Source organism: Tenebrio molitor, chromosome 2 (genome assembly GCF_963966145.1).
Source record: "Tenebrio molitor chromosome 2, icTenMoli1.1, whole genome shotgun sequence".
NCBI lineage: Eukaryota > Metazoa > Arthropoda > Insecta > Coleoptera > Tenebrionidae > Tenebrio > Tenebrio molitor.
The window spans coordinates 7,959,256-7,987,024 of NC_091047.1; the positions used below are offsets into that span (position 1 = coordinate 7,959,256).

A 27,769-nucleotide genomic window follows, 5' to 3' on the forward strand; every position below is an offset into this window, starting at 1 on the left:
ACGTTATCAAAGATTTATTTACTGATACTGTTCATTGTTCAAGTGTGTCACAGTAATAGCCTTTTCTAAAATAGAAGCAGAAGTTTTCTCGTCGGCTTGAAACACGACTTGCATCGTGGGAACAACTTGCGCGAAACCGTTTTCACCGAATCTGCCACGGATTCCATGAGAGTCCAACCACACAAAAAGACTTATTCCATCTGCATTGACAGTTATTTCGAATTTGAAGCCTTCGTCATCTACTTGCTTGACACCTGCGACTTCAACCTTTGTTTTCACTAGATTTGACTCTTTGAGAGACGTTGCTAACGCCAAGTTGTGCGGAGCTATGACCGAACCGGAAGCTGACAGAGTGAGGTAGAAGAAACAATTGTTTCTTGCATCTGGAAGCGAGCCGCAGCCGATAGTTTGGAGGTAGACGTCAGTATCTACCACGCCAACTTCCAACGACTTTCCATATTCCTGTCAAATTCTTTTATTTATTTTACGACGCTTGTGTTATAGTTCATTTTTTCTTTAAAACAATTGTCAAAGTGTTGTCATGTTTGTATAAGCCACTAGTTATTTGATGGTTATTAAGTTGGCAAGGTAAAATGTCCAATTGTTGTGTCAGCCATTTCGGTTTTGGTAAAGTAAAGGAGCTTGTGCTACTCTACTGAATATGTTCAGTTATATTTTCAGTGTCATTATCGTCTTTATTTCTTGTCTTTTGGTATAAAATTGAAACTTTTTTGAAAATTAATGATATAACCTCAAACCTGATCTAGGGAGATTTTACGATACAGGTGTTCCGAAACAAAGGTTTTAGGGTGGTTTTTGAAGTAATTTTGACATTGACAATTGTTTTAAAAAAACGGACTTTGCATACGGACCAGTGTGGCATTCATTGTTGTTGCGGTGACAACTTTGAAAGAGTTCCAGTTGTAAACTTGTACTAAAAGTAAGGCGTCTAGAGTGGTTCCGATCAAAGACGCCACTTCAGAAACTGCATAAATTCGAAGTTGTCTGGACACATCTAAATAACTTGTGACTATAGTGGGTGCGAAAAACTCTTTAGCGAAGTACTGCAACATCTTCCATTTTCCCGTGTAATCTATTGGGACAGTTATCAGCGAAGACTTTTACAGAGTTGCGACTCGTTACCAATGCTGGACCACGTCGGGGCCACCCAAACGTCGTTCAGTTGCCAGAAGAGCGCCCCCATGGTGTTGCCGCGCCCTTGACTATCCACTCGACCCATGAAGCTCCGATAGTACTCACTTTCAAATTTTATAGACATAGCTTGAACAATCTGAGAATAGAAGATGTAAGTCTTGTAGTAGTCGTCGATAGAATTGTTGAGGGTCAGTTGGTAACTTATTAAAAGCGTGTTTTCGGCGTTTCCTATGGGGTGGTGTTGCCGGTGCTCCATGAAACTGCTGTCGGGGTCCAAGTCTGTCAAATTATCTGTGGCGGTCATCCAAGCGTCGACATCCGGAAGTGATTGGTATCCGAACTCGGAGGCGAATCTCGGAATCGGATAAGTCTCAGGCTCGAGACTGTTGACCAAATAGTTGTAAAAATGAACTGAAATCACTCGTGACATTCAAAGAGAATGAGAAGAGTCCAGGTTGTACCGTCTCCGTAGAGCGGATCTTGCGGGTTGCTGGCGAGGTAGTGTTCTTGCACGGACTCTTTGCCATTGGTTGGACTAGAAGAGAGGAATATCACACTGTCGGTCACTTTCCGCAGCTCCGGTTCTATGGTGTCAATGTAGAGCTTGATGTAGTCGTCTTTGTACAAAGTTAAATTACTGTGGGTGCCGTACCAGTTGGTCATCAAAGCGACTTCATTTTCGTTGTTTCCGGCCCACAGAGCTATACTTGGGTGACTGTTCAATCGTTTCACTTGGTGCCGAACTTCTGCTGCGACGTTACTGGAAACAAAAACTGATGGAAACGTGACGAAAAATTTGTTGGCACGCTACTTCAGATACTCTGGGTATGTGGGGTACATGGCGCAAGCAAACATAAAATCTTGCCAGATCAGAATTCCCAATTCGTCCGCTTTATCGTAGAAGTAGTCGGACTCGTAAACGCCGCCCCCCCAGACCCGCAACATGTTCATGTTGGTGGCGTGAGCGCTCTCCAAAATTCTAGACACGGTTTCGGGATTTTGCCCTCTTTCGGGGAGGACATCGAGGGGGATTTCGTTTGCACCCTTCGCAAATATGGGCACGCCGTTTACCTTGAAGTAAAAACTAAGACCCGTCCCTGCAACCAACGACAACTCATCATTTGACACTTCTTATTTCAACTAAAAAAAAAAGTCCATTCAAAAATCAAAAAACCACCACCTGTTGCTTTAGGTTGGTAAAATTTAAAAAACCCTAGGTAGTTATTTTTTCTTGCGATGTTTGTAACTATAAATAATTATGACATTTGATTCAAAATAAAATTCAATTGCTTGGAATTTCATGCAAATTGTTTTATTATTGCTCAATACTATGGCGGACAATAAATTTAGGCCGGCCTGTCATTGGCTTGACATCAAAATGTAAAGCTGGCATTATGTTCAACTAACCCCATTTTCGATTTTTGTCATTCTTGTCATCGTGACAGCGATAATCAAAATTAAAATTGGGAAAAGAAGCATGCACCAGAGAGAAGTGCTATTACAAATCAGTTATGCTAGCGCGTCATGATCTGTAAGTTACGAAAAGGGCAAAGGAAACGCCAAACAGCTTGAAAACCTTAAGTTTGACAAACTGACACATCAGTCATAATGACAATAAATGGTCGCTTGCATTGACTTTTTTGAAATGTCAGAAAATTGTGGCCTAAATTTATTGTCCGCCATAGTACGATTCAGTTATTTATTAATTTTTATTATTTATGCTCAAACATGCCCAGAAAAACAAGACACTTAATAAATACTTAACCTCAAAATTACAATTCTCACCAAATTTTACACTAGACAGCGTTGCCGATAGTAATTATCGAGGAAAATGCGACGTTGGTGGTTTTTTGATTTTTGAATGGACATACACTTCACCTATCTTCTCCTGAACCAATTCGATCTCCCGAAACCCTATCCTGACAGATTTGGTGCTTGTTTCGTCACCATTACGAAACTCCGCTGATAAATTGTAGAGTTTTTGCTCCCCGTAGCCATTTGGCCACCAGCTTCTTACTGCTATCTGCGGAAAAATAATTATCGCGGGACACACTTCGCGTCCAACCTACTTTTGCAATCTCTACTGAAAAATCAACTCTGACGTCGTCCCCGTTGTCACTGGTGCGGTTAACATCCACGACTTCTTGTATCAGACTGACGTCAGTTTGCAGATTGTACAAAAGCTTCCCCACGATGGTTTCTCCTTTTTTGGCGCTCAGGTATGTGGAGATTGTGACCAACCAAGAATCAGTCGTGTTGGGAGCGTCTTGGTGGTCAGCCATCAAGTACCGAACGACCGAGGAATTGAATGCTTCAAGGTACACCTCTTTCCTTGAAATGGAGCATATTTGGTTCAGTTACAACAACTGGAAACGTACCAAATGCCCATCGAGGGAAACGCTGGGCCCCAATCCCACGAAAACGACGCTTGCATTTTTCGTATTTGGTTGACGTGGCACTCGCCTCTGTATTGGGCTGCAGGACATTTGGGAGGTACTGTATAGTCCTGCTTTGATGTCAAGTTGTCTGCCATCTTGATTGGGGACGCAAATCTGACTTCAATTGTGTTATTTCCACTCTAGAAAAATCTTGATAATGTGGGGTTTAGGACCAGCTGATCGAGTGGTACCTGGAGGACCTCTTTGACGTCGAAAATATAACGCACGAACATGTTTTGACTTGTGCCAATCTCAACATTGTTGATTAAAATTGTGGAGAAAGTGTCCAAACCCTCGAACACTAGATTGACAGTGTTGTGATTCAAAAGAGCGTCATCGACTAGAATTACAGTCGTTGCGAATATTAATAAAGACTTGCGAGATTATCTGAGCTAACCTAAGAATTCGCGCTTGTACGTCCAGCTTGTCTCAGCCACCCATCTAGTTTCGGTGTCATTATTCCCATAAAATATATCACCTATGATCTTGTTGTTCATCAAATCTGTATAAATACCGCCCGGTACGGTTGCTTTCAAATTGTCGTACTCTAAAAATTGTTAAATGTTATTTGACAGGGACAAAACGATTCATCAATCAAATACTTCCTGTTGCTTCGCTAACCGTCCATTCTCCACTTAAATTTGCGATTTCGGCACTGTAACTCACTGTCAAAGCCTTCAACAGGAACAGAACGACCAAAACAGTCGCCATAATTAACGATAACTACCAGCAGTTTGTCTTATTGGACTTGAAACTATAATCTTGCTTCGCTTTTACGATAGCGGTTTGATAAACTTAATTTGTTTGTCAACAAGTGTCATACAATTTTTATTGTTTTGGTCAGAAGATGTTGATTATCAGTATGATTTGCGATGTCCTCCTGTTATAACAAAGGCAATTAAGATTTGAAACACTTTAAATTAACAAAAGATAAATTCAAGTTTATTCTTTCACCTCATTTCGACAGTACAAAAACATATTGTTTTTATTCAAACAAATTTTGCGTCAATTTAATGTACAGTTGCGGAATTAAAATTTGGGGCAGTATTTTTCTGTCACTTCAACGAAATCTCTGTAAACCACCTTTTACTGTCATGTTGACTGAGACCGATATTCAAAAATTAAACTTTACTGCCAAAAAAACAAAAACATACCAAGAGTAAAAAATAAAAAATTGTTTTAGAGTTAATATCACGACATTGACAATACTGCCCGAAATTTTAATTCCGCAACTGTGCATTAAATTCCGCAACTTGGTACTCGGTATGACCGGAAATAATTTTGTTAGAGTTGGAACATTAAGTTACATATTTGTGGTTGTGATTCTTTTTTTATTTGTTCTCACTTATTTTGTAGTACCTACCACTTGTTTCAACTGAACGTTTAAGATAATAGTCGAGAAAAAAGCAAAGTAAAATTTAAAAAAATCACAAAAGTTGTGCCAGCCGTGAAAGTATTCTAAATCAAAAGCGGAAAGGATTATCAAAATTAAAAAGGGAAATAGAATAAAGGGGCTTCGAAGCAGTACCAACAAAATTTTTAAGGAAATAAAAAAGAATGAGAAAGAAAGGAAACCGAAAACAAGATGAAATACGTAAAAGTACTGAGAGAGGATAATTGTTATTTATTGTACGAATGGATTATAAGGCAAATAAAACTCGCGAAAATGTTATGGCACGAGCCGCACGGCCGAGTGTCTAAATTTTCAAGAGTTTTATTTGCCGATAATCCACAAATGCACGATTTCCAGGGCCTCCCATTATGCCAAAACAACGTGAGTGCATTTTAGTGTAATCGAGAAAATTCTGAAAATTTATAAATGTCTAGAATTCCAGAGTTATTGTTAATAGGAAAATGTTTCTTCTTAATAAAGATGAAATTATACAGGGTGTCTCAGCTAAGACTCTCGAGCCTAATAACTCAGTTATTTTCCAGCGGATTTTTGTGAAATTTAAAATGCAGATATTTTAGACGGTGAAGTTTAAAAACGTAATTTTTACATGCCTTTTTAAAATGTTGAATCAATTAAGATTTACATAAAAAATTGATCGTCAATAAAAAATGCTGTAAGGAAAAACTCGTCCTTGAAAGACGTCTGGTTTGTAAGAAAAAACCAAAAATTGTGTTAAACGTGGCTGCAAATGCAAAAACGTAGACGCGCATGAAACAAACGTGCAATTTTGCAGAGGTCATCCGTTTTCGCAGAAGCGCAGGTGACATATTTGACGTTTATCTTGATAACCTTACAAACACTTACAAAGTTAAACATTTGGACGTAATTTATTATACTGGATGCTTTAATTCTTCCATAAAGGACTAAAACACGATCGGGATATTTTAGCAAGGTAATTTAGTTCACGTACGCTTCCTGTGTCTTCAAATAAATTGACGACTCTCTTAACCTAACATTTTGTAAAGCCTACATTTGGATAGTGTCCCACGAGAAAACGAACTGTGTCATTGAAGTTCTTACGACGCTCTCCATAGGCAATTTTTTTTTCCTTTTTCAACAATATTGAAATTTCTGCCGCTGTAGTCAATTTTTAGAGTATTTTCAATAAATTTTCACAATTTGACGTTTCTAATAAAGCGCGTCCAATTTTGACAGACTTTAAAGGGTGTACAAAATGTTGCTTGGCGATTAATCATCAATTGTTTCAAAAGGTAACTGCTCAAATACCGACACAATCTAATCTTTTCGTTGAACCAGACAAGTGATTTACTTACTCTGCAACATACGCTAAAAAGTAGAGTTTGAACATTAATATTGGAAGTTTTTTGGTGTAAATGACAATAATACACTGAAATATTGATAAAAATTTTCTTAGAGATCTATTAAATCAAGAGTGCTTTAAGAGATAGCCATAATCGACTCCAAATTGAATACAATAATAGACCTATTTACACACGAACGAGTTGAATACAACGTTTTTTTGTTCGACGAACCCCTTAAAGGCTCCAAATCGCTTAAAACCTTTAAAATTAGCTTGACGTTTCGTTTTGACAAGTTGTGTGTTCACATAGGAGAAAATTCTCAAATTCTGACAGTGTCGAACAAAAAATAGTATATTATATAGTGAAATTTTTTTAATAAACAATTGTCAGTGTCAAAATGAAGTAAAAAACCATACTGTACCACCCTAAAATTTGGACATATGGACCAGCTGTATAACAATTTGACACCAAATCATGGTTAAGGTTATGTTCACTTCACTTCCCGTACCTTTCTTCCGTGAATTCATTTTCAAAACAAATTTAATGAGAAATCAGGAGAAACCTTTTCGAATTTGAAATAAACTCTCGCTCGTTAGGACGCAGGCTCAGTTACGTAAAAAAATGTTGACACTCAATGTGACCAATCGTATTATCATGAAAATCACAGTTTGGCTCATACCAACAAGACAACGTTTTGACAATTGTTTATTAAAAAAATTCAACTATATATTGAGGGAGAGAAATGCATGATTTTTCCTAAGGTGCAGTTTGTAGCCAGAGGGCGAAGCCCGAGGGCTACAAAGCACCGAGGGAAAAATGAGCATGCTCTCCAGAAGTATATATACTATTTTTTTCACGGTAGGGAGTAGAAACAGCACAAAAATCTCAAATTTTAAGAATAAAAAAATGATGACAAATGAGTTGTCATCTTTCGATGAATTTAATGGAATTAGTAGTTGCCTTGACAACACAATTAGATTTTTGTCACAACAGTCAAAAAAAATGAAAACTCCCATTAGATTTTTGTCACAACTGTCAAAAAAATAAAAACTCCCTAGGGAGCAAATATTTGCTCCCTAGGGAGAAAATGCTCAACTTCTGTCACGATGTTGACATCCGAAAAATTGATTTCTACTCCCGATCGTGAAAAAATATCATTACTTACAATAATTATAAGCATGCTGGCATTCTGTCTCTAAAAGCACGACATTTATGGAATAATCTTCCAAGAAGGACTGAATCAGAGGGTGAAATTGAGAAATGGATGCAATGTACAACGACCACATTTAAGTAACTTAACATACAAACAACCCTAAAGCGCGTTTGTGGGTAGGACACACTAACCATCCGCATTCATGAATTCTCCTGCACTATCAAAATCTGAATTTTGTGGTGAATTGCTAAAGACAGTAAATGTACCAATTCAGTGTATTAATCAAACCTACGTAAGAATTGGACACCTTTCAAAAGCCTTTCAATTAAATTAAATTACAAACAGGAAGGACTATTTTTTGCTTAAGCTACACTTGACCGATCAAACACTGGCAAAGGCGTTGTTTTTCAAAGAAGACGACAATTCACCGTGTAAATTTCAATCTGCCATTACGTCGTGCCCTTTTAGCACCCACCGCCTGCCTTCTTAAAAAACCTCCACCCACTTAAATTGCATTTACAAACTGAATAAAGTTTATTTAAACTCAATAAAAAATATGATACTCACGGGAATAAGACGAGACATAACACAGTGCTGTCGCCTACATCAGCTGTGACAAAATGAAAATCAAATCAAGAGTAATGCACCCTCCTTGGCAGCATTTCATAATGTCAAGAATTAAAAATGTATTTGTGTTGTGAAAAGCTAGTGCCTCGTGAGAACGTCAACAATCGCGATTTTCGAAAAATGCATAATGCATTGTTTTGTAATTTTTAAAATGTAGAATTTGAATTGCAGATCAACACCGACATGACCAGGTAGAGAACAGTGCATCTGCATCGATTGCTGCAAAAAGTCGAGTTAACATGCATTTAAATATTGCAGCTCGATGTCAGCGACGAAATGTTTCTTTCTGTGAACATACGCCAGCATTTCCGATGGTCTTGTTTTAATAATTAAATTCCTCTAAAATAACAGCAGAAAAGGAAGCTTTTGTCAATAAACTAATAGAAGGATCTCTGGAAAAGCCGTTTTTCGTGACAACACAAATCGGGTGGTTCTAAACCTAAGAGCAAAATATTGTAAAATGACTCACGTATCATTGCAATTTGCCAACAGGATACTGTTTGAACGTTTCCTTGAAGCCAGTTTTCAATGGTTTTCTTGCATTTAACAAATAACAATGCGTAGTAACTATGTAGGTGTACGATACCAGTGAAATTAAATCATTTGTGTAAATAAGTAAGGGTGGGTCGAGTTGGATAAAAAGTGTGTACACGAAATGTTATCCTCCGTTTTAATTTCGTATAAAAGTGAAATAAGTATTTGAATTTCAGAGAATCAACTCGTATTTCCCTAAATATAACGTTATTAAATATCTGGCTAACTGGGGATAAGCTTCTTTCATGATTAGTTTCAATTGTAAATACACTTTCCCTCATAATTAACGCACCAACTGTTTGAGAAGTTCAGATGGTTTCGTTTGCAATATTAAGATACCAAACCACAAAAAAGGCCGTTTTCCTTGTTCATTTATTGAAGACTTCAACAACAGTTTTATTGAGTTTATTGACATTTGCTTGCTACTCATTTATGATTTAATGATAATGACTCAAGAAGGATCTTAAGAATACGAGTAAGTCTATTGGTCCACGGGGTGAAGTGATGTTATCAAATTATTCCTTTGTTGTTTTATCTTTAAAGTATTTGATAAGAACCTTGTAAAATACAATCATATTATCTTCTATGGACAAGACCATTTTTTGACAAAAGAGATCTTTTTTAGCGATGGAGTAACTTTTTCTATGTTAGAATAAGAACTTGCCAACACTTCCTCGAATCATTTTTTTTTAATTTTATGCGAAATACACGTTTCAGCGTGATGGCAACTGGATTGAGGGTTAAGAATGTATAAGAATCTCATTTAAAATTTAAAAGTTGCAGAGAAAAATAATCGGAATGTCTTATACAGATGCAAAGAGATTTATAAATATTTAAATATAATCGTTCATATTAAATTTGTAAGATGCGCTTTTATAAATAAAGCACAAAGGAAGGTAAATCGGCTTCTTCTGGTTGGGCGGGCTGCAAGCATTGAAATAAAATATGTAAGTTATTTTTAAAGAAACATCTTAAACCAATTAAGAATTTGTACAAATTTCCGTAGTACCTACTAGGTGGAAAACAGTAAAAACTGTCGGTCGTTCTTTCTTCAAAAAACTGTAAAATTTTTATCGAAAGTAAAATAAGATCTAATTTAAAAAAAAAATCAGTTTTACGAAACTTTTTGCTTTGACAATTTTACGAGTTGAATTTGGACCTTTGATTAAAAATGCTCAAATATCAACGAGTAAAATTGTCTGAAGGAAAAATGTTTAAGTGAAAATTGGGAAATTTATCAGATATAAAAAAATTAGGTCGTGTTATTTTTGGCAAGATTAATTCAAGAATACAAGCTTTAACGTTAGGTAATTATTTATTTATAATACGAGTACAGTTATTAAAAACAATTCGAGAATCTGACAGATTACAGAGTCGCAGGACGTTTTGATCGCGATAAACATTTTTTGATTGGATGAAAGCAAGCGCTCTGATTGGCTGAACACGCACGTTTGATGTACTATTCCGGACACGGAATCTTGGCCAACATTGTTTAGACATTTCTAGAAAAAATGATGTAAACCAACCATTAGTGTCATTAATAAATGTCAATTATTAAAAATCACTTTGAAGTTTTTCTTGTGACATCAAAAAAGCAGGGAAATTGCATTATCGAGTCAAAAGTTGGGTTATATTCAATAAAGGCCAGTTCACATATATTTGTCAGTTAAATGTCAGTTATGGCCAAGGTTCCGTGTCCGGAATAGTACGTGGAAATTAGTCGCACAAAAACATTTTCACTCACTCTTTCGTTACCCATAAGCGAAGTGTCAAATTAGGGCGGGCTTAGAAAAATGTAAAAAAAGATGATTCGATTAAAAAAAGATCAATATGTAAAAAATGTTAATTTTAAAGAGTTCTATTGGTGATTGAATTTATTACGTGGACTTCCATAACATCCGGTATACTTATGTATTTCATAAAAAATAGGTTTGGATAATGAATATAAATGATAATCGATATAGAAATTCAAAATTAATATTTGAATACTTACTTACCGTTTGAAATATCTCAGATCTATCTATCTGCTGAAGAAGTTGCAACTAAAGGTGAAAAGAAATGTTTTTGTTCGACACTGTCAGAATTTGAGAATTTTCTCCTGTGTGAACGGATTTTGACAAATTTGACAACTTGTCAAAACTAGTGTACCTATATAAAAGTTTACTAAGAGTAGGGCAAACGCGTATATTTGACAACAATTTTTGATCCAAATTTATGTCAGTTTAATGTCATTAGGTCAGTAGCGTCACAAGAGTTTCTTTTAACGGATCAGAATAAATAAAAAAATGAAAAATACTGGAAAACCAAACCAAACAATATTTTATTGAACAATAATAAATATGTATTCATTTAAATACTAAATACGAATCTATTGTTTTAAATTTTGAACCATATCCCTCATGGCATGACTCTTGCTGGACCATTTAATTTTTTGGCGGATTCTGATTTCCCTTTTTAATTTCGCAGTATAAATTTTTAAACGATAAACCATCAATTTTAGTGCAAACTTTGATTTTATGTTACAACAACGTCGAAATTTGATTGCCTGATAATCAGGATCGGCAAAAACTCCATCCTTTAGAATTTTCAATATATTTCCGCTGTAGCTATTTTTCTTTAAATATTTTTTTAAATTGGAAAATGCTTTTTCTACTAAAACTGCAGTCTGAAATGTCTTGTCCGTCACAGAAAACAGACATCCTGCTTTGTATTCCTTTAGAGCTACAAATTTAGAATAAGGTCTAATAGTAATTCGTTTAGTTTTTGATCCTAAAGCCAACATACAATCCTGACAAATTTTTTGTTTCCTTATTGTCTTTATCACATATCCAACACAATTATACAAAGCATTTTTTTCTCTCAAAGAAAGTTCATTTTGATGTTTATTCCAATCGGACGGTAATATCAAGTTTCTTTCTGTTTCCTTATCATTATAATTTTTTTTATCTTGATTCATTCTAATATAATTTAAAAAACATGTCAATGGTGCTCCTTCATCATTGTTGTTATTTGACGAACGGCAATGAATGTCACAATGACGTATATTTTAATAAAATAAATAAATAGGCTGTGGTAAAAGTGATCCACCAATCAAATTGGATCACGCTGTTTGCCCTACTCTTAGTAAACTTTTATATAGGTACACTAGTCAAAACGAAACGTCAAGGTAATTTTAAAGATTTTCAGCGATTTGGAGCCTTTAAGGGGTTCGTCGAACAAAAAAACGTTGTATTCAACTCGTTCTTGTGTAATTTGGGTTCTTTTTGGCACTCGTGGACCTTTAAAACTCGAGTGAAACTGGCCCACTCATGCCAAAAAAAGCCCAAATTACACAAGAACTCGTTGAATAAACTACTATTATTTCATGAACGAAATAAAGTAGACTGGAAACATTCATGAGCTAGAAATAAAAAATTCAAACAATTTTTAATTCGTACACAGGATGTACTTTTATATTTGACGATAATAATTATTATTACATTGAATTGGATGAAATCTAACGACACGGAATATTTCTGGGTATTCCATCCGAAGTAAATGTTGTCTTTCGATATAAAAATGGAATGTTGTACTTTTTTAAAAACAAAAACAACCAAATATAAAGATAAAGGTTTTTGGTCCATAAGATTTTTCATTAAAAATTGGTATAGTTTGTCCAGCGAGAGATTGGTTGAAATAAAAATCACTAAATTCTACGCAGAGAGTACTACCTAGCGTAAATTATTTATTTATTTACCTTCAAGCAGTAAAATTTTTTGTCCTGAAATGATGCTCTAATTAATGTATTCTAGGGCATTTTGTAGTGTTGGGTTAAAAGTCTACAAATCTCCCAATCTCTCGCTGGACGTAGTATAGTTTATTTATCGAAGGAATTTATAAAAAGGGGAATGTATTCCTTCTTTCTATTGAATCTTAAATAAATAAATTACCTACAATGTCTCTTGGAATAAAGTTCATTATTATGATTATTATTATTATTAAATCAGGACTAAGAAATTTCACCAATTCACATGACTGCAAGTATAAAAATGAATATAGGATGAAAATTCCAACACGAGCCGTAGGTGAGTGAAAAAACTAACTAAATATGTATTTATTTGAGAAACATGTATCCAACTTTCAATCTTCAGTTTTCTCTTTTTTATGGACCAATGACCATAGTGATAAGATGGTCCTCTGGCCATTTTAAAATTCTTGTGCGTTACGCAATCGCACTCGACTCCCTAAATTATCATCACTGAAGGGGTTAATAATTTGAAGGTAAGAATTATATTTGAGTGCCTTGGATTCAATTGATAATTTTTTAAAAGAAACATTTTCCAATAATTTTCATTTTTCCGTCAGTGCACTGACGTCATCGCCAATATTTTTAAATAGCAACCCCCAATTTGGAGATCAACAAACTGAAACAGTTCAAAAAACATCCAAAATGCACATTTCTCAAGGTAAAAACCTCCCCAAATCAGTGAATAATTTAGGATTTTGAAGAGGATTTATTGAGTGTCCAGCGAGGTCAACCGATTTTACCCCGTAGATGTTTTATGTGGTTATATCGAAAGTAAGATTTATTTCAATCATTCATTCCGGAACTCTCCAAAATGTTTAAATCTGTGTTATACCAGCCAGATGTTCATTTATTACAAAATTGCGTGTTACGCATTTACGTTACGTATATTATTATTTATTCGGCGGATTACGAAAACACAATTCAATTACCTGTATCCTTCAACAATAGACTGCCAACACAATTATACCAGAACTGTTAATAATAGGTGATAAAAATGTCACTTATGTACAGCAGTCTGTAAAACAGGATGTTGTCTGCAACAACAAATTACCAGATAAGCTACATGAAATTACTTGATTAGATCATTTTGGTTATCGTATGTTCAAACAGAATTCCCCGGCTTGCAATAAATACGCCACTGAAAATTTAACGGTGGGACGAAGAAAATAATCTCCAAGTATTACCACATTTCCGAGTATTCTATTTCTAGTCCTCGGCACACATTTATTTGTAGTGGAGAAATGAGAAAAATGTCATATTGAATTTCTCCAGTAAATACATCTCCTTAAATTTCTCCACAAGAGTACAATAAAGAGACAGTTTAGGTTAAATTACTTTATTGAGATAAAAGGATCAGCTTAAAATTTTGAAGAAATACTCCAATTCTAATTCGGTGTCTTCCTTCAAGTCGGTGCAGTGCACCGCATTCCTGTACTTGTCCAGCCCGAACCTCGCCCTCAGAGAGTTGGGTCTGATCTGCCTGGCCACCTCCGAGTCCACCGGCCCCACGAATTTCCGAAACTCGCCGTGCACGTCCTCCACGCCGTCGCTGTTCCCCGATATCTCCAGAGCGATGCACGGTCCGTCCAGAAAACTGAGCAACAAAGCGTGAAAGTCGGTCACCACCCCTTTGTAAACCTCAAGAAACTCCTCCGCATTAGCGTTGCTCAAGTAGAACGTCTGCATCGCCGTGATCTTAAACTTGGAATCCGTTATGAAACTGATAATGTACCCCAGTTTCCCCTCGCTAATGGCGTGCGGTTTGATGACGCAACAAGTGCTGTTTTTCAGCTGGAGGGTGGTCTCGGGTGGCTGCCTCGACGCGTCGTCGGGAAAGAACATCTTGATTTTCTTGGTGGCGGCGTCGCAGTTCTCCGACGCGTGGAAGGCGTTGGAGGCCTTCTCGTACCCGTAGATGGCCCTGAGACTGTCGGGTTTTGTCTTCCTGGCCTCCATGGGGTCGACGGGACCCACGTTCTCCCTCCAGCGCTCGATGGCGTTGTCCCCCACCAGTTCCAGCGCCACCACGGGTCCCGAGGTGACGTGGTCGACCACGAACGGCAAGAACGCGGAGCCTCGGAGGTGGTCGTAAAGCTCCAGACACTCTGCTTGCTTTAGGTGGCACATCCTCACCTTGATGATCTCGAATTGTCTGTCTTGGATCTGGTTGAAGATTTCGCCGATCTTGTCAATGACTCTAGGCTTGATCAGTCCGAAAGTGTGCTGGCGGGTGTTGCCGATGGCCTGCTTGGTGCGGCAGTCGGCGTAATCTGTGATTTTCAGTTGACGCCCGTAAATCCGAATTGTGTTACCGACGAAGACGTCTTTGGCGTGGAGGCCTTCGTAGGCCGATCTCTTGAGAAAACTTCGCTTGAGGTCGATGTCGTACAGCTCGACGGTGCTGTCGCAAGGATAATAATTCAGCAGGAGTCTCTTCTGGCAGGCTACTTCGTAGTCGAACCATTCCGCCAGGAAGGATAATTTGTCAGTGTAGTCAGTGCCGAACGATGATGACATTGTTTATAGGCTAAAAAAAAATGGAATGTGACAGGTGACAGCTCACGTCAGTTAACAATGTATTTTATTTCTATTTCAACGAACAACAAAATTGAATTAAAATGAAAACAAGAGGCCACAAATAAATGCTGAGAATTATTTTTAAGTTGACAGTTGTTTTGTGTAATTCTGATTGAAGTGATCCACCATCGAAGAATCTGAGTCATGTTTTGGTAACTACCAACGCAAAGTCAACTAAGCAAACTGTACAATAATTCGAGTAGTTCGTATCAGATGTCTAAATTGCCACTGACAGCTTTCATTCACGACTGGTAAATTCGCAGCATTATTAAAATGTTGGCTCTTTAATGTCGTAAACGTTATCACCTTATTATATTTTAATGGAGCGTAGCCGCAAAAATTCATTTAACAAAATGACATTTATCGGCTTCACTCTAGTTAAAAATCTGCGGTCGCAATGATAAATCATTTGATGTGCGGATAATATTCAAACTTGTTTGAAAGTGTTCTTCAGAATCAATTCTTTAAAAAGGGAATGTGGTTGGGACGTAGAGTCGAGAAGATTGCTTTAAAATAAGAATATCCGTAGGAAAAGCCTTACGCGAAGTAGGAAAATTTTAAAATTAATTATTCCTAAACGAGGACAGAAACCTTTTTGACGGATTGTTTTCAGTCATTTATGTAGAGTTGAGAAAAAATTTAATGAATTCTGGACAAAGAATAGCAGATCTTTTTCTATGTTCTAAAAAAATTTAAATTGTATCGTAATACATAGTTAATTATATACCGATGGCTGTAGAGATGATCATTTTCAAGATCATTAATCAGTTCGGCCGAAAAAGAATTTTTTAGGCATCCTTAATGAAAAGGATAATTTTACATACTCCCATGCGGACAAGAAGTAACTCTTTCTCGGACGCACTTTTCAGGGCATGGACCGTGGCGCCATTTGTTGGTCTGTTTGGTAAGTTAACAACGAAACCGACAAAACTGAGTAAACCGACTGAAAACAAATGAATATTTGACAGTTAAATTTAAATAAAGTACATATTTTATTTGCCCGAAAAAGTATTGTACCGTTTATTTCTGGTGCTTATTTGGTGCATAATAAGAAAATGAACGTTCATATAATTGATAGCAACGGCATGACGAACTGACGAAGAAATGTCTAATACAACAGCCAAAGTGATGTCTAATGTCTAATACGCCGCCGGACATCGCAGAGGATAATCGTAATAATTGTCCTTGTCACCATAAATTATGTAAATATATAAGTAATTGTATTGCAAATATTTAGTTAAAAAATTGTTAATATGTATTAATAAATGTATTTATGTATTTGAAAAAAGTATAAGCATACAAAATAAATTTGTAATTTTTCCAATGATGTCTTCTGCGTTGTAGTTCGTGCGGTCGCCTAAAAATTTAATGTGCACCTCGGCCAAAAAGTGCCTTTTTGTACTCATAGCCTTGAAAGCAACGCTTCCAACATCCAACGCTCGCTCCGAAACGAGTGTTTCCCGATCGACTCGAATGTAAAAATTGCAAAAAACACTGGCCCTTTAAGGCATTCAAAAAAAAATCTGTCTTGATAATAATAAAATTTAGTTCATAAAATACAACTTCCCTGGGTTTTCCTCCATTAAAAAATTACGGAAAGATTTATAATCGTTGAAAATTGTTCCTACAATATTCACAAATTATTGCAAACATTGAAATTTCAAGTGAAGCAATTGTTTCTAATAACCAAAGATCAATGCCTACTTGGTTTTATGTTCGTTTATGTTTAATGTATTAAAACAAAACATTTAAATTTAATTTTCGTACAAAAAATATTGTACGAACCACTTGCGTGAAGACATCTTCCGTTCATTCGCGCATTAATTAAAGGCACTCGCTCCTTCGTCGCTCGTGCTTTAAAAAAAGCGCTCATGCGGGAACATCGTCTTCCCGCACTTGGTTCGTAAATAACTATTTGTCCTCTCCTGTTTTCAAGCCTCGGCTGCGCCCCGGCCAGAAAACTCAGACTCGGACGAAAAAGATGCAGTTTTTGGCCTTGCTACTATAACTATTACTCCCGAGGTGCACAGAAAACTGGTGATTATACCAAACAAACAAAAAACTATAAAAATAAATATGTGCCGTATTTATTTATTAGTTTAGGCACTAAACTTAAAAAAGCAGTGAAGTTAGGAATTTTCTCATAGTTAACTAACAGATAGGTAAAAAAAAGTGACAGTTTATGAACCTAAATAAAACAACTGTTTTTGTAATACTCGTTTTATTAAACTAAATCACCTTCGTGTGTTGGTAGTTTTCTGTTATTTATAAACCCTTCACATATTTCAGTTCTGTTATGAATCATAATCATTTGCTGCCTACGCACCCTACATACTCCCTCGCCCTGTAGCAACTAACACTTGTTTCCATTTACCGAATTTCCACATTTAAATCTTCTTACATTCAATTTTCTTACTTGCATTTTTTCTGATATTCACAAGTGGTATTGTAAAATATACACAGAGAAAATTTAAAAAACTGATCTAGAAAAATAATTCTTCTTGAAATCGTATAGAGAAATAAAAACAGTAAAATTTATGATACAAACAACTAGTTCGTTACATATTTTTCTTGATACAGAAATAAAAAACTAGTTTACAACCATAGTTCACCTAAGATACTAGTACATTTGTCGTGACGATGTTAACAGATATTTACGATACCTGTGCGAAATTTGCACAACGAGACGAAGCCGAGTTATGTAATCACACAAGTTTGTTAATGATGCGTGATGAACTGATCAGAAGTGTATTGTACAATATTTTATCTGAAAGAAAATAGAAAAAAATAGCCTCGAGCATTTTGGGTAGACAAGAAAATATCTACTAGTGAAAACATAGAAACGAGTATGGTGCTTCCCACTACTAATAACCAAGAATTTAATATAGTAGGTAAAAAATCACAACAACTGTCTTCATCGGGAGTTTATTTAACAAATAGCAAAAATTGTGTAATTAATATTTATAAAAAATAGTTATATCAATTGTTCTTGTAATATCTGTTCCCGTTGTGGTGCAAATCGCACACATTTTGCATTAACTTTCATATGAGTTGTCATAGTAACAGGTCAGTCATTTGCACCACAGCTGTTCAACCCAACGTGAACAGGTTATAGTTAAGTGTTTATTAAATTTAAATTTTGATTAATTGGTTGTTATTATAACAAGGGTGCGGTAATGAAGTTCTTATCTCACGCAAAATGGATGGGATAAATTTCATTTATCTACGATCGCGTAAAAAGTAGGCACTTTTTGCACTAAAAATCGTTGTCAAAGTTGACGTTTAGAGAAACTGACGGAATCATTCTCTAAAAGTTTTAGAGCACGATTTTTCGCTTTTATGGCACAGAACTGTCAGAATACAACAATCGAATTTGTTGGAAACATTGTTTAGAAGTAGGTTGCTAAACGACGTGGTTCTCAAACGACTTTGGTTATTCATGAAATATTGAACCAATGATAATTATTTTATACAAATTTATGTTGAAACCGGTGTGATGATCTCACAATCGTAGATAAAACGTTGTAAGACATACGTGTAAAAAGTTCCTTTGTTGCACTCACATCTTTTAAAATACTCCCTCGTACCTAGGTCGTATTTTAAACCCGTTCGTGCAATAAAGGATAACTTTTTACACTTATATCTTAAATAACTATTATCTCACTGGCGTAGATAAAGAGCTTTAATGCGTAAATAAATTGTGTGTGCCTCAAGCCACTTATTTACGTCCGTCACCACTGGGTCCAGAAAATGAGTACACCGGAGATCTCCACAAATTTTGGAATCATTGGTATTTGATATGGTGAGGAGAGAAGTTGTTCCAGTCATAGAAATGCAGCACCCCGTTGGACCCAAAACAGGCAATACAAATTATTTCACGGTGCAATATTTTTTCTACGCTACCCACGGAGAAGCTATTTTCACTGTGATTTCTCCATCGTAGAAAACTACAACGTGAACCAGATCAATGTTTTCTTCCAGTTCGAATGTGTCCGGAGCGTGGTTTGTGTTTACAAGACCCTGTGTCATGTTTAAAATCTCTTAACCACTTGACACGAAACCTTATCGATTTATTTCTATTTTCTATTTTGCCTCAGATCTCAAAAGAAAAATAAAAAAGACAAACTTTTATTTTCTGATTGGTTAATCCTTATCAGCGAAAAGAGATCGATAAATGTCAATAAAATACCCAGTTGATGCTTTCCACGTTAAGGAAAAGGAAAATGATGAACGACTCTAATATAAAATATAATTCATTATTACCATATTTAATTTTTGTCTTGTTTACAAACGACTTTCTTGTACAAGGCGGTTAAAGAAAACGAATTTTATCATTAAATAATACTAATTATTCATACGGAGTTAATGAAGGCGCAATGTAATTTTGTATCTATGAATAATACGAGTTTTTCTGGAGTTTTAACAAAATACCAGATTTCAGAATTAGAGAAAGATGGTGAATTGTAGTGTTGTGAATTCTCACAATGTTAAAGTTTCTTGCCTCTAGCAATTTGCAAGCAGAAGCTACCTTATTTTCCACAGGAAGTAAATCTATAATGCATAATTATATTTCAAGTTTGGCTACAAATTTTACTACTTTGCAGAACCCGCCCAGTTATTACCCGTTTTTCAACAAGGAAGTGAGTTACTCCACAAATAATATCAACAGTTAGATGTTCCGGATAAATTTAACAATTAGCAAACATAAACATGTTCTAAATATATCAGGAATCTCTGTCAGTCGAAAAAACCCTGAAATTCCAAATTCTATTAAGACAGATTCACGAGGGAGTTGGTCGGTATTGCTCGACACTATACAGCCAGAAACAAATCAAATGCGCACGTACCCTCAAGCGATTTTTGTGCAGATAATAATTTAGAATTCATATAGTCATGCATCTGTTTGGAGGAAAGTTAAAAATTCAATAAAAATGTAAAATGATTAAAGACATTTTTTTGTAAGCCGCTTCAAATTATATTATAACTATATTTACTTCTTGGGAACCAGGTAATACAGGCTAATAAACAAAAGCATTCAATCTACCCTATATTAAATTAGAAACCGCCAACCTACAAATAACTTCAAATAAAAATAGTAATATATCTTCGTAATGTGTGGAATTAGTGTTATGTACGAAGTAGTTCATCATTTGTTGTCCCGGAGACAAAAGAGTAACAAAATTCAAACATTTTTATTTCTCAACGTAGTCACTTAAGGCAGTAATGTTTATTTTGAGCTGCTGACGTGGTTTGCTACTCTTAGAAATAGTATATTTCAAACCAAGGTAAGAAAGTGGTTTCTTGCAGACCGCAGGCAAAGATTATAAACCGAGTCGTAGACGAGGTTTGTAAGTGCCTAAGGTCTGCAAGGACACTTTCTTAACAAGGTTTGAATACAATTTTTTTCCCTACCGGCACAACTTTGTTGAAAAAAGTCAAAAAAGATGGTTATATTCGTGATTAAAACGAAAATTTTGAGAATTGAATAGTAGGCTGTGTTATTTATTTAATTAACTTGTCATCGCATTTGAAGATTTGAGGTTTGTTCCAAAATTTGATATAAACAGGGTAAAGTAATCTACCTACCTAGCTTATCTGTTTATTTTCCAGATTATATGATTGACCTACCAACTTACTTCATTGAATTGGCTTTCATTTATCAATAACTTATTTCACTTTTGACACTTTTGACATTTGTATTTTGGTACAGTTTTACCATAAACATTTCATGATTAACTTTCTTACCTTAGCGAGAAAGTTGAATTTTCTCACCTCAAATGAGGTATCCACAGCCTACATTTCTAACCGGTAGGGAGAAAAAATCTTTTTGAACTCGCTAACTTCAAAATGACACTTCGCAAACGCAACAGTTAACCGCGAACGTAGATTTCGCGCACTAGTGCTTCAAAATCATCCAAAAAGCATTGGCCTTGATAATAATAAAATCTGCTTTACAAAACGTCATTTCTCCAATTTGGATGTTGAAAATTTCGATAGAATGAAAATAAATCGCTATTAATTCGATTGACAATTGGGCAAGCGTCATCTATTCACTAAATTGGAAACTATTGGGTAATAATTTTAAAAATGCTAATCTTCGTTTCAAAAAATATTGTACAAACCTCGATGGGCAAAGACGTATTTGCGCAAATGAAGCACTCGCTCCTTCGTCGCTTGTGCCTCAAATAATGCGCTCATGTGCGAAAAATGTCTTCTCGCACTCGGTTCGTAAATAACTGTTTTTGATTCCAACCACTCATTTATAAATTTCATCACAGGGACTAGAACTGGAGCGTTGTCCTTCGGCCCTTTCGAATTTAATTAAGCTCAAAATTTTGCATGAATACTTCATTCATATCCTTATGAATTTTTTGTTCTTTTTTATTATTGCTTTGATCACGATTTTATCTATTTTCAGCCAACAACCAGATAGTATATACGTAACCTTTTTAGTAATCTTAAGTGCTTTGTATAACGTGAAATACTACAAACTTATTGTCAAAGTGGTTAAGCCATAAAGTTCGAGAAGAGAAAATTGCTCTTTTGGCTAAAACTAAAACTCGGTAAACTTATAAATGTAAATTTTTTCATGGCGCATATACACCGTCTTATACCTAACATACACTATAAAACAGATCCATTACTTCAGCCCTTTTTGTTTAAAATAATGCTTTCCAGGCTAGCCTCGTGAGAATTATGATCGAATCTCTTCCTAAAAGATGCATTTTATGCGCACACATCATCACTCAAAAGTTTAGTTAAAACATTTTTCAAAGATGCAAATTTCAATGCAGATTTTTATGGATTATTCTCCTAAATATCACGCAACAGTTGCCTTTAAAAACAATAAAATAGTTCACTATTGCATTTCGAAATGAAGTTTTGATCAAATTATTTACATTAGTAAGAGCAACAGACAGAAAATTAGATGAGCAGTTCAAAAATTGTTGTTTCTTATGCAAATTTCGTTACAGCCCAAATGGAAATTTGTTATACAAAACATTGATTAAGCTCCGTATTAAAAGAGCCGAAACCAATAGAATCGCATTTTAAATTGAAAGATGTGTTTACAAAGCGGCATTATTTGCAAAAAGCATTCCACAAATCGATTTAAAATGGACGACTCTAAAGTGAAAGTAAGAATCTTATTAAGAAAAACAAGATTGCAATTTGGAAAGCTTTGAATAAAAATTGCAACGTGAGCTTTGAAAAAAAAGCACAAAAGGTTCATTCCACGGAGTAGTTACAGTTTCTAACACTTGATATTTTGTGTACAGGGTGTTTCTGAAATACGTGTGTTAATTTTAACCAGTGAAAGAACTCGCCAATTTATGAAACTTTTCTCGATAACATTTTGTAAAATTCGTAAAAGTATTCCAAGATTTTTTGCCCCACAATTTTTACCAAACGAGTCGTTTTGTGTGATTAACTAGTTTCTATTTTTTGTAACCATGAGAATCTAAATTTTGATTATTTATTTTTTTCTATAACAATGGAACTTTTTAACAAAGCTCTGTTTCTATCACAACAGAAAATTTTCGCCCTTACCCATAGGCGGGTATACACTTAGATGGTTAATTTATTCCAAATTTTAAATCAATTTGTATTGCTTTTTCGTAAAAATGTTATAGAGAAAAGTTCCATGATTTGGCGCGTTCTTCCACTGGTTAAAATTAACACACGTATTTCAGAAACACCCTGTATTCAGGATTATTCGATGAGTAATTGCAAATAAAATGTGTTTGGTTTATACAGGACTATAACAATCTAAACAAAGTTTCTTCAATATATTTTACTAAATCTTGAAATGCTGTCCAATGACAAAGACGTTCGTAATAAATGTTAAATAATTTATGGTGTACAAAAGGTTTGTCGTTCTAACAAAACCATAATCTTCAACGATTAGGTAAATCTGTGCCGTCAAGCGGTCGAAAATCACGCCTCTGTAGAAACGGTTGAAGTGGCTTCTTTTTTGTAAACTTTAATAGACTATTAATACCGTGAGATGGAAAAAAAATTAGAGTTGGCTGTGACCAAAAATTTCAGTTGGCAATTCATTAAAATTTCAATTATCAGATGTCAGTCTTAAAAGTTAGGTTAGTGATTTTGAGAACGTTGATATCTTGATTCTCATAAAGGGGTGCATTATGTGTGACCTATCGGTTGTAAAGTATCATGAGGAGCTCCAGTGGTATTTACGAACTAGAGTAAATGTTTGAAATGTCTGCCTTCAGCTTCCAAACATAATGCTACTCTCTTCGCATCATGTTTTCAAATGACCTTCGCAAAGTCGGGACATCAATTAAATTGCAGTTATCAGTAATTACGTACATTAATTCGGGAATTGTGCCAGGCCAGGTATGGAAAAACAAAATAATCAAGGCAAGTTGTTGGTAAGTGCCTTGAAAGTCGGGAATGACAGTTACTATTGTAATTAATGACATCTGATGACATTTGAATTAAATTTTTAGGAGCTGCCAACTGAAGTGTATTAACCATGGCCGTCTCGATTTTTTTTATTTTCGATAGCACGGTATTATTGAACCTTCAAGTACTAACACTATTGCAAGAAGAGAACTAGGAATTACACTTGACAACCTTAAGAGACAGAATTTCTAGATTAATGTACATATTATGACAAAAATCAGTCGACTTACATCTGAAAAAAAAAAGTAAAATGATCCTTTATAGAACCATGTTGAAAGCTTAGTTTCATTAGTAAATGGAAATGGCCTGAAGCAAAATTTGTACGGCTTAGTATATTTCTACGAGTATATCATCTTATAGGATAAAAACAAGGTTATCAGAAATATAAAGCATTCACGTTGTTTTGGCATAAGGGGAGGCTATGATTTCATTTTTTAACGTTGGACACACTGTTTGATTTCTGACCTAAAGTGCCTGACATGCGGATCTATCAAAATGTACAGAATGTTTTGCCGAATTTTTAATCCTAACCCCTCGGTCATCGATGTAATCAAAATTATTTTACAAATATCCTTTTTCTCTTAAGCGACCGATTTAAAAAATGCTTTCGCTACGAGATAAAGAATAAAAAAGCCTTGCATTAAAATTTTTGAGTTATCAGCCGTTGCGCCGCGATGGAATATAAAAGTGTATACCAAAACAATTTAGAAATACAAATCACAAAATGAACATAAATTCAAAAAAATGTATTCTTTACTTTACGCTGGGCTCTGTATGTTGCAACTAATTTGCTAATCCGTTTGATTGAGCTCATACGAAAAAACAATTTTTTTTGTTACTTTATCAAAATACACGAGGTTATACCGTATGTTTTAAAAAATGTATGATCAAGAGGCATAATGGGAGGCTGTGGAAATTTCCATTTAAATTGGTAGTAAAGCTGTCTGTTGAATAGGTTATGTTAAGTTTTTCTAAGTTTGAGGTTATAAATAGCGTCAATGTCTAACGCATACTCAGCGCGGGAAATTCAGCAACATGTTATGTTCATTTTGAGAGGTCCGCATGTCAGGCACTATAGTGATGGAAATCAAACAGTGTGTCCAACTTTTAAAAAATAAATCCAGGCCTCCCATTATGACAAAACAACGTGAACGGTGTTTACAAACTAAGATTCGCATAACCTAACTTTGAATTTGCGAATTATGGTGCTACGGGACAATATCTAAAGAACGGGGACTCGGTCAAATGTCGGTAACGGTAACTCATTCATCTAGGAACCCTTCCCAAACCAAAATTATTTTTGATCTTGGTTCATGACAACTGTCGTGTGACATTTACGACAGTTAATTCTTGATCATAAATTGTTTGAAACATTGGTATACTTCGTCCAGCGAAAGATTGAAAGATTTTAAATTGTAGGCTTGTAACCCAACACTACAAAATGTACTAGAATACATTAATTAGAGCATAATTTCAGGGCAAAAACGTTACTGCTTGAAGTTTTACGTGCGCTAGGTACTACTTTCTCTACGTAGAATTTAGTCATTTTTATGTCAACCAATCTCTCGCTGGACAAACTATAGTATTGTAAATGGCGTACTCAAATATAATTGTCAAAGATTAATACGACACTTCCGCACTTAAGGAACTTCGAGGGAAAGAGTGATTTATTTCTAAAATTATCGATATAAAGTCATCAATTAATTTCTACAATGGAAGCAATTATTGGATGTAATTGCGTACATTTGCATCATTTGCAAGACCACCTTCGCTGAATAATTAAGAGTGAATAACAGAGTTGTAATTTTATTCTCGATTTTTTAAATGGAAACCAATGACTTCATCAGAGAGATAGGCGGATTTGACGACGCACAAATTCGGAAATAATCAAAGCTCAGAGACACAGATGGTCCCGTCACGCTCCCCACTTTCAGGCATGTTTTGGCGTTAATCATTCAAAAAGGTTTCGATTAGGTCGGATTTATTAACAAAACACGTCTTCCCCCTGATTATTAGATAATTATTTCGACACTATCGGAGACAGTTGAACAAACAACAGGTCCTGATAACACCCCCTCAATAGCCTCGAGTGCCGCCGAATTTGTTTAAAAACCAAACAAACGGCGGGACCATTCGAAGCCAATGAGCGGTAATAGTGGCCGTTAACTAGTGGTCTCTCAGGGGAAAGCCCGGCGTATTATCTTCAGTAGCGCACTAACCTGTTTGAAGCCGCCCCCGAAACGTGAGTGGCGGCGTAAAGTGGCTGCGCCGCGTCCACAGGTGCTATATAACGTGGGCCACCAGCTATATGAAGCCGTCTTCGTGTCGTAGTGCTTTTGCAACCAACTCCAGCCGCCGGAACCTGGATTAACCCACCACCAGCACAGGTGAGTCCGTCACAACTTCACCCGATTTATCTCCCCTGAAAATAAAAACTATTCACGTTCGAAAAAATTACGACAACTTCTTACGAGTTTTTGCGCAACACTGAAAAAAATTGATGCGTTCTATTCGTTTCTTTGATTGTTCGGATGGTGCTATCGCGATCTCAGAAGCAATTTTTCTATCGTGTCTTCTGCCAAAGCTGACTGCAGATAGGGTTTCACGAATATTTATTGCCAAATAAGACCGCCACGGATCTTTCAGTTTTACTCAAAAAACCAATTACACTTTGTCGCTTTTATACAAGATTTCCAGAAATTGAACAACCCTGTTTTCGACCCACATTTGAAGTAATGTCGTCTTATTTTTGTTAGCGCGCTCCAACACATATCCGCGCTCAAAAAGATATTACTTATTTTCTCGTCACGTAAATAATTCATTTCTTTTAATTCGAATTCTGGTTTCTTCTGTTATTTATTTCTAAGAAATTTTGCAATAAATCGCGACGAAACGAACCGAGCAGAACTTAAAAGAAACTGACATAATGAGACCTTCGATTTATCGTTAGGTCTTTACGCGCGGTTCATTTAATACGCAAAATGGTGGCATTAAATTTATGAACCCACACAGGTAACTTTTAGTCCTATTGTGAAAGTTACAAAAAATTTCATTCGACAGTGCTCTCACTATTTTCTAAATTTGACGCGTTCAAAACAACATTTCAAAAGCACTGAACAAATGCACTTTAATGTATTTAAAAATGCAGGAGATGAATTAATGAAACTGCACCAGAATGGCTGTAAATGTTTAGATTTAATCGCTTTAATGTAGGTCCGGCATTTTGGGGTTTGTATATTGGTAAAATTTCTATTTATAATCACACAATTTAAGTATTTATTCTCGTTATGCGTAGGTACCCTTTCCGGTCCAACCGGAAATGAATGACCACCGATCTCTCTCATTCTCTGACATTTGTACGAAGGAATATCCTGCATTTTGCACAGCATTTAACCAAACCCGACACTGTTATCTTATTAATGTTTCGAACTCCGTTTAAAGCAATTTGAGAAACTATTTAAACATTATTTTGATGTTTTTAGAGAACGATATACAGGATGTATCTGAAATATACGTGTTAATTTTAACACGAAACAGAGCTTGTTAAATGAAACGTTTTTTATATTTGATTTTTTTACGAAAAACCGTTAAAAATTGATTTAAAATTTGGGATAAATTAGCTATCAAAATGTATACCCGCCTATGGCTAAGGGCGAAAACTTTCTGTTGTGACAGAAACGGAGCCTTGTCAAAAAAGTTACATTGCTATAGAAAAAAATAAGTAATTAAAATAAACATTCTCATGGTTACAAGAAAATAGAGACTAGTTAATCACACAAAACGACTCGTTTTGGTAAATATTTGGGGACAAAAATTTTTGGAAAACTTTTGCGAATTTTGCAAAACGTTCTAGAGAAAAGTTGGCGAGTTCTTCCTATATTATGTGTATGTCCAAAACACAATTAAATGAAATTGTATATTTAAACGACAGCTGCAACTAAAAAAAAAAAGTGTCGAAAGGAAATTTTCTAAAAGTGAACTATTGAAAATGCAAAATGATTAAAATTGAAATCAATAGAATTACTTTGTTTTTTAGTTTTCAAAAATGTGCAAATTATGACAAATAGTCAGATGTAGCTGTAATGTCTCGACTTTCAAAAATTTACAATTGCCAAAAAAATGTATTTATGAATACGAAATTGTATTCTTTACACCAAAAAAAAAAAACAAATTATGTAATTAAATTTAATAAATGTCAGGAAACAAGAGCGATGTTGATTTTACATTTTAAATGTTTAAGTGTTGCCAACACAAAAATGTCCCTAATACCAATTATTAAAATAAGTACTTTAACTTTTATTTTACAAAAATCCGCAGAAGTCGGAACAAAAAATTTTGTGTATCACACGTCCAGAA

General features: G+C 35.3%; 3 protein-coding genes across 3 annotated transcripts in view; 1 reads left to right on the plus strand and 2 right to left on the minus strand.

The window, feature by feature from the left end:
- On the minus strand, window positions 1-25,770 carry LOC138123284 (beta-mannosidase-like). Its single transcript, XM_069037919.1, has 12 exons — window positions 25,633-25,770; window positions 4,196-4,473; window positions 3,991-4,140; window positions 3,785-3,933; window positions 3,534-3,733; window positions 3,225-3,486; window positions 3,034-3,178; window positions 1,967-2,252; window positions 1,617-1,915; window positions 1,144-1,566; window positions 873-1,093; window positions 1-462 (listed from the first exon to the last, which is right to left on the minus strand). The coding sequence occupies exons 2-12, from the start codon at window positions 4,302-4,304 to the stop codon at window positions 19-21; spliced, it is 2,688 nt and encodes an 895-aa protein (XP_068894020.1). The 5' UTR covers window positions 4,305-4,473; window positions 25,633-25,770; the 3' UTR covers window positions 1-18.
- The window catches only part of nmdyn-D7 (nucleoside diphosphate kinase homolog 7), a 47,596-nt gene continuing 33,556 nt past the window's right edge, over window positions 13,730-27,769 (minus strand). The window contains exon 2 of the mRNA XM_069037933.1: window positions 13,730-14,936. Within this exon, the coding sequence (XP_068894034.1) occupies window positions 13,763-14,926 (1,164 nt within the window). The 5' untranslated portion in view covers window positions 14,927-14,936 and the 3' untranslated portion in view covers window positions 13,730-13,762. The remainder of the gene's footprint in view (window positions 14,937-27,769) is intronic.
- The window catches only part of LOC138123299 (RYamide neuropeptides), a 30,278-nt gene continuing 28,167 nt past the window's right edge, over window positions 25,659-27,769 (plus strand). The window contains exon 1 of the mRNA XM_069037939.1: window positions 25,659-25,800. The gene's annotated coding sequence lies outside the window, so the exon portion shown is untranslated. The remainder of the gene's footprint in view (window positions 25,801-27,769) is intronic.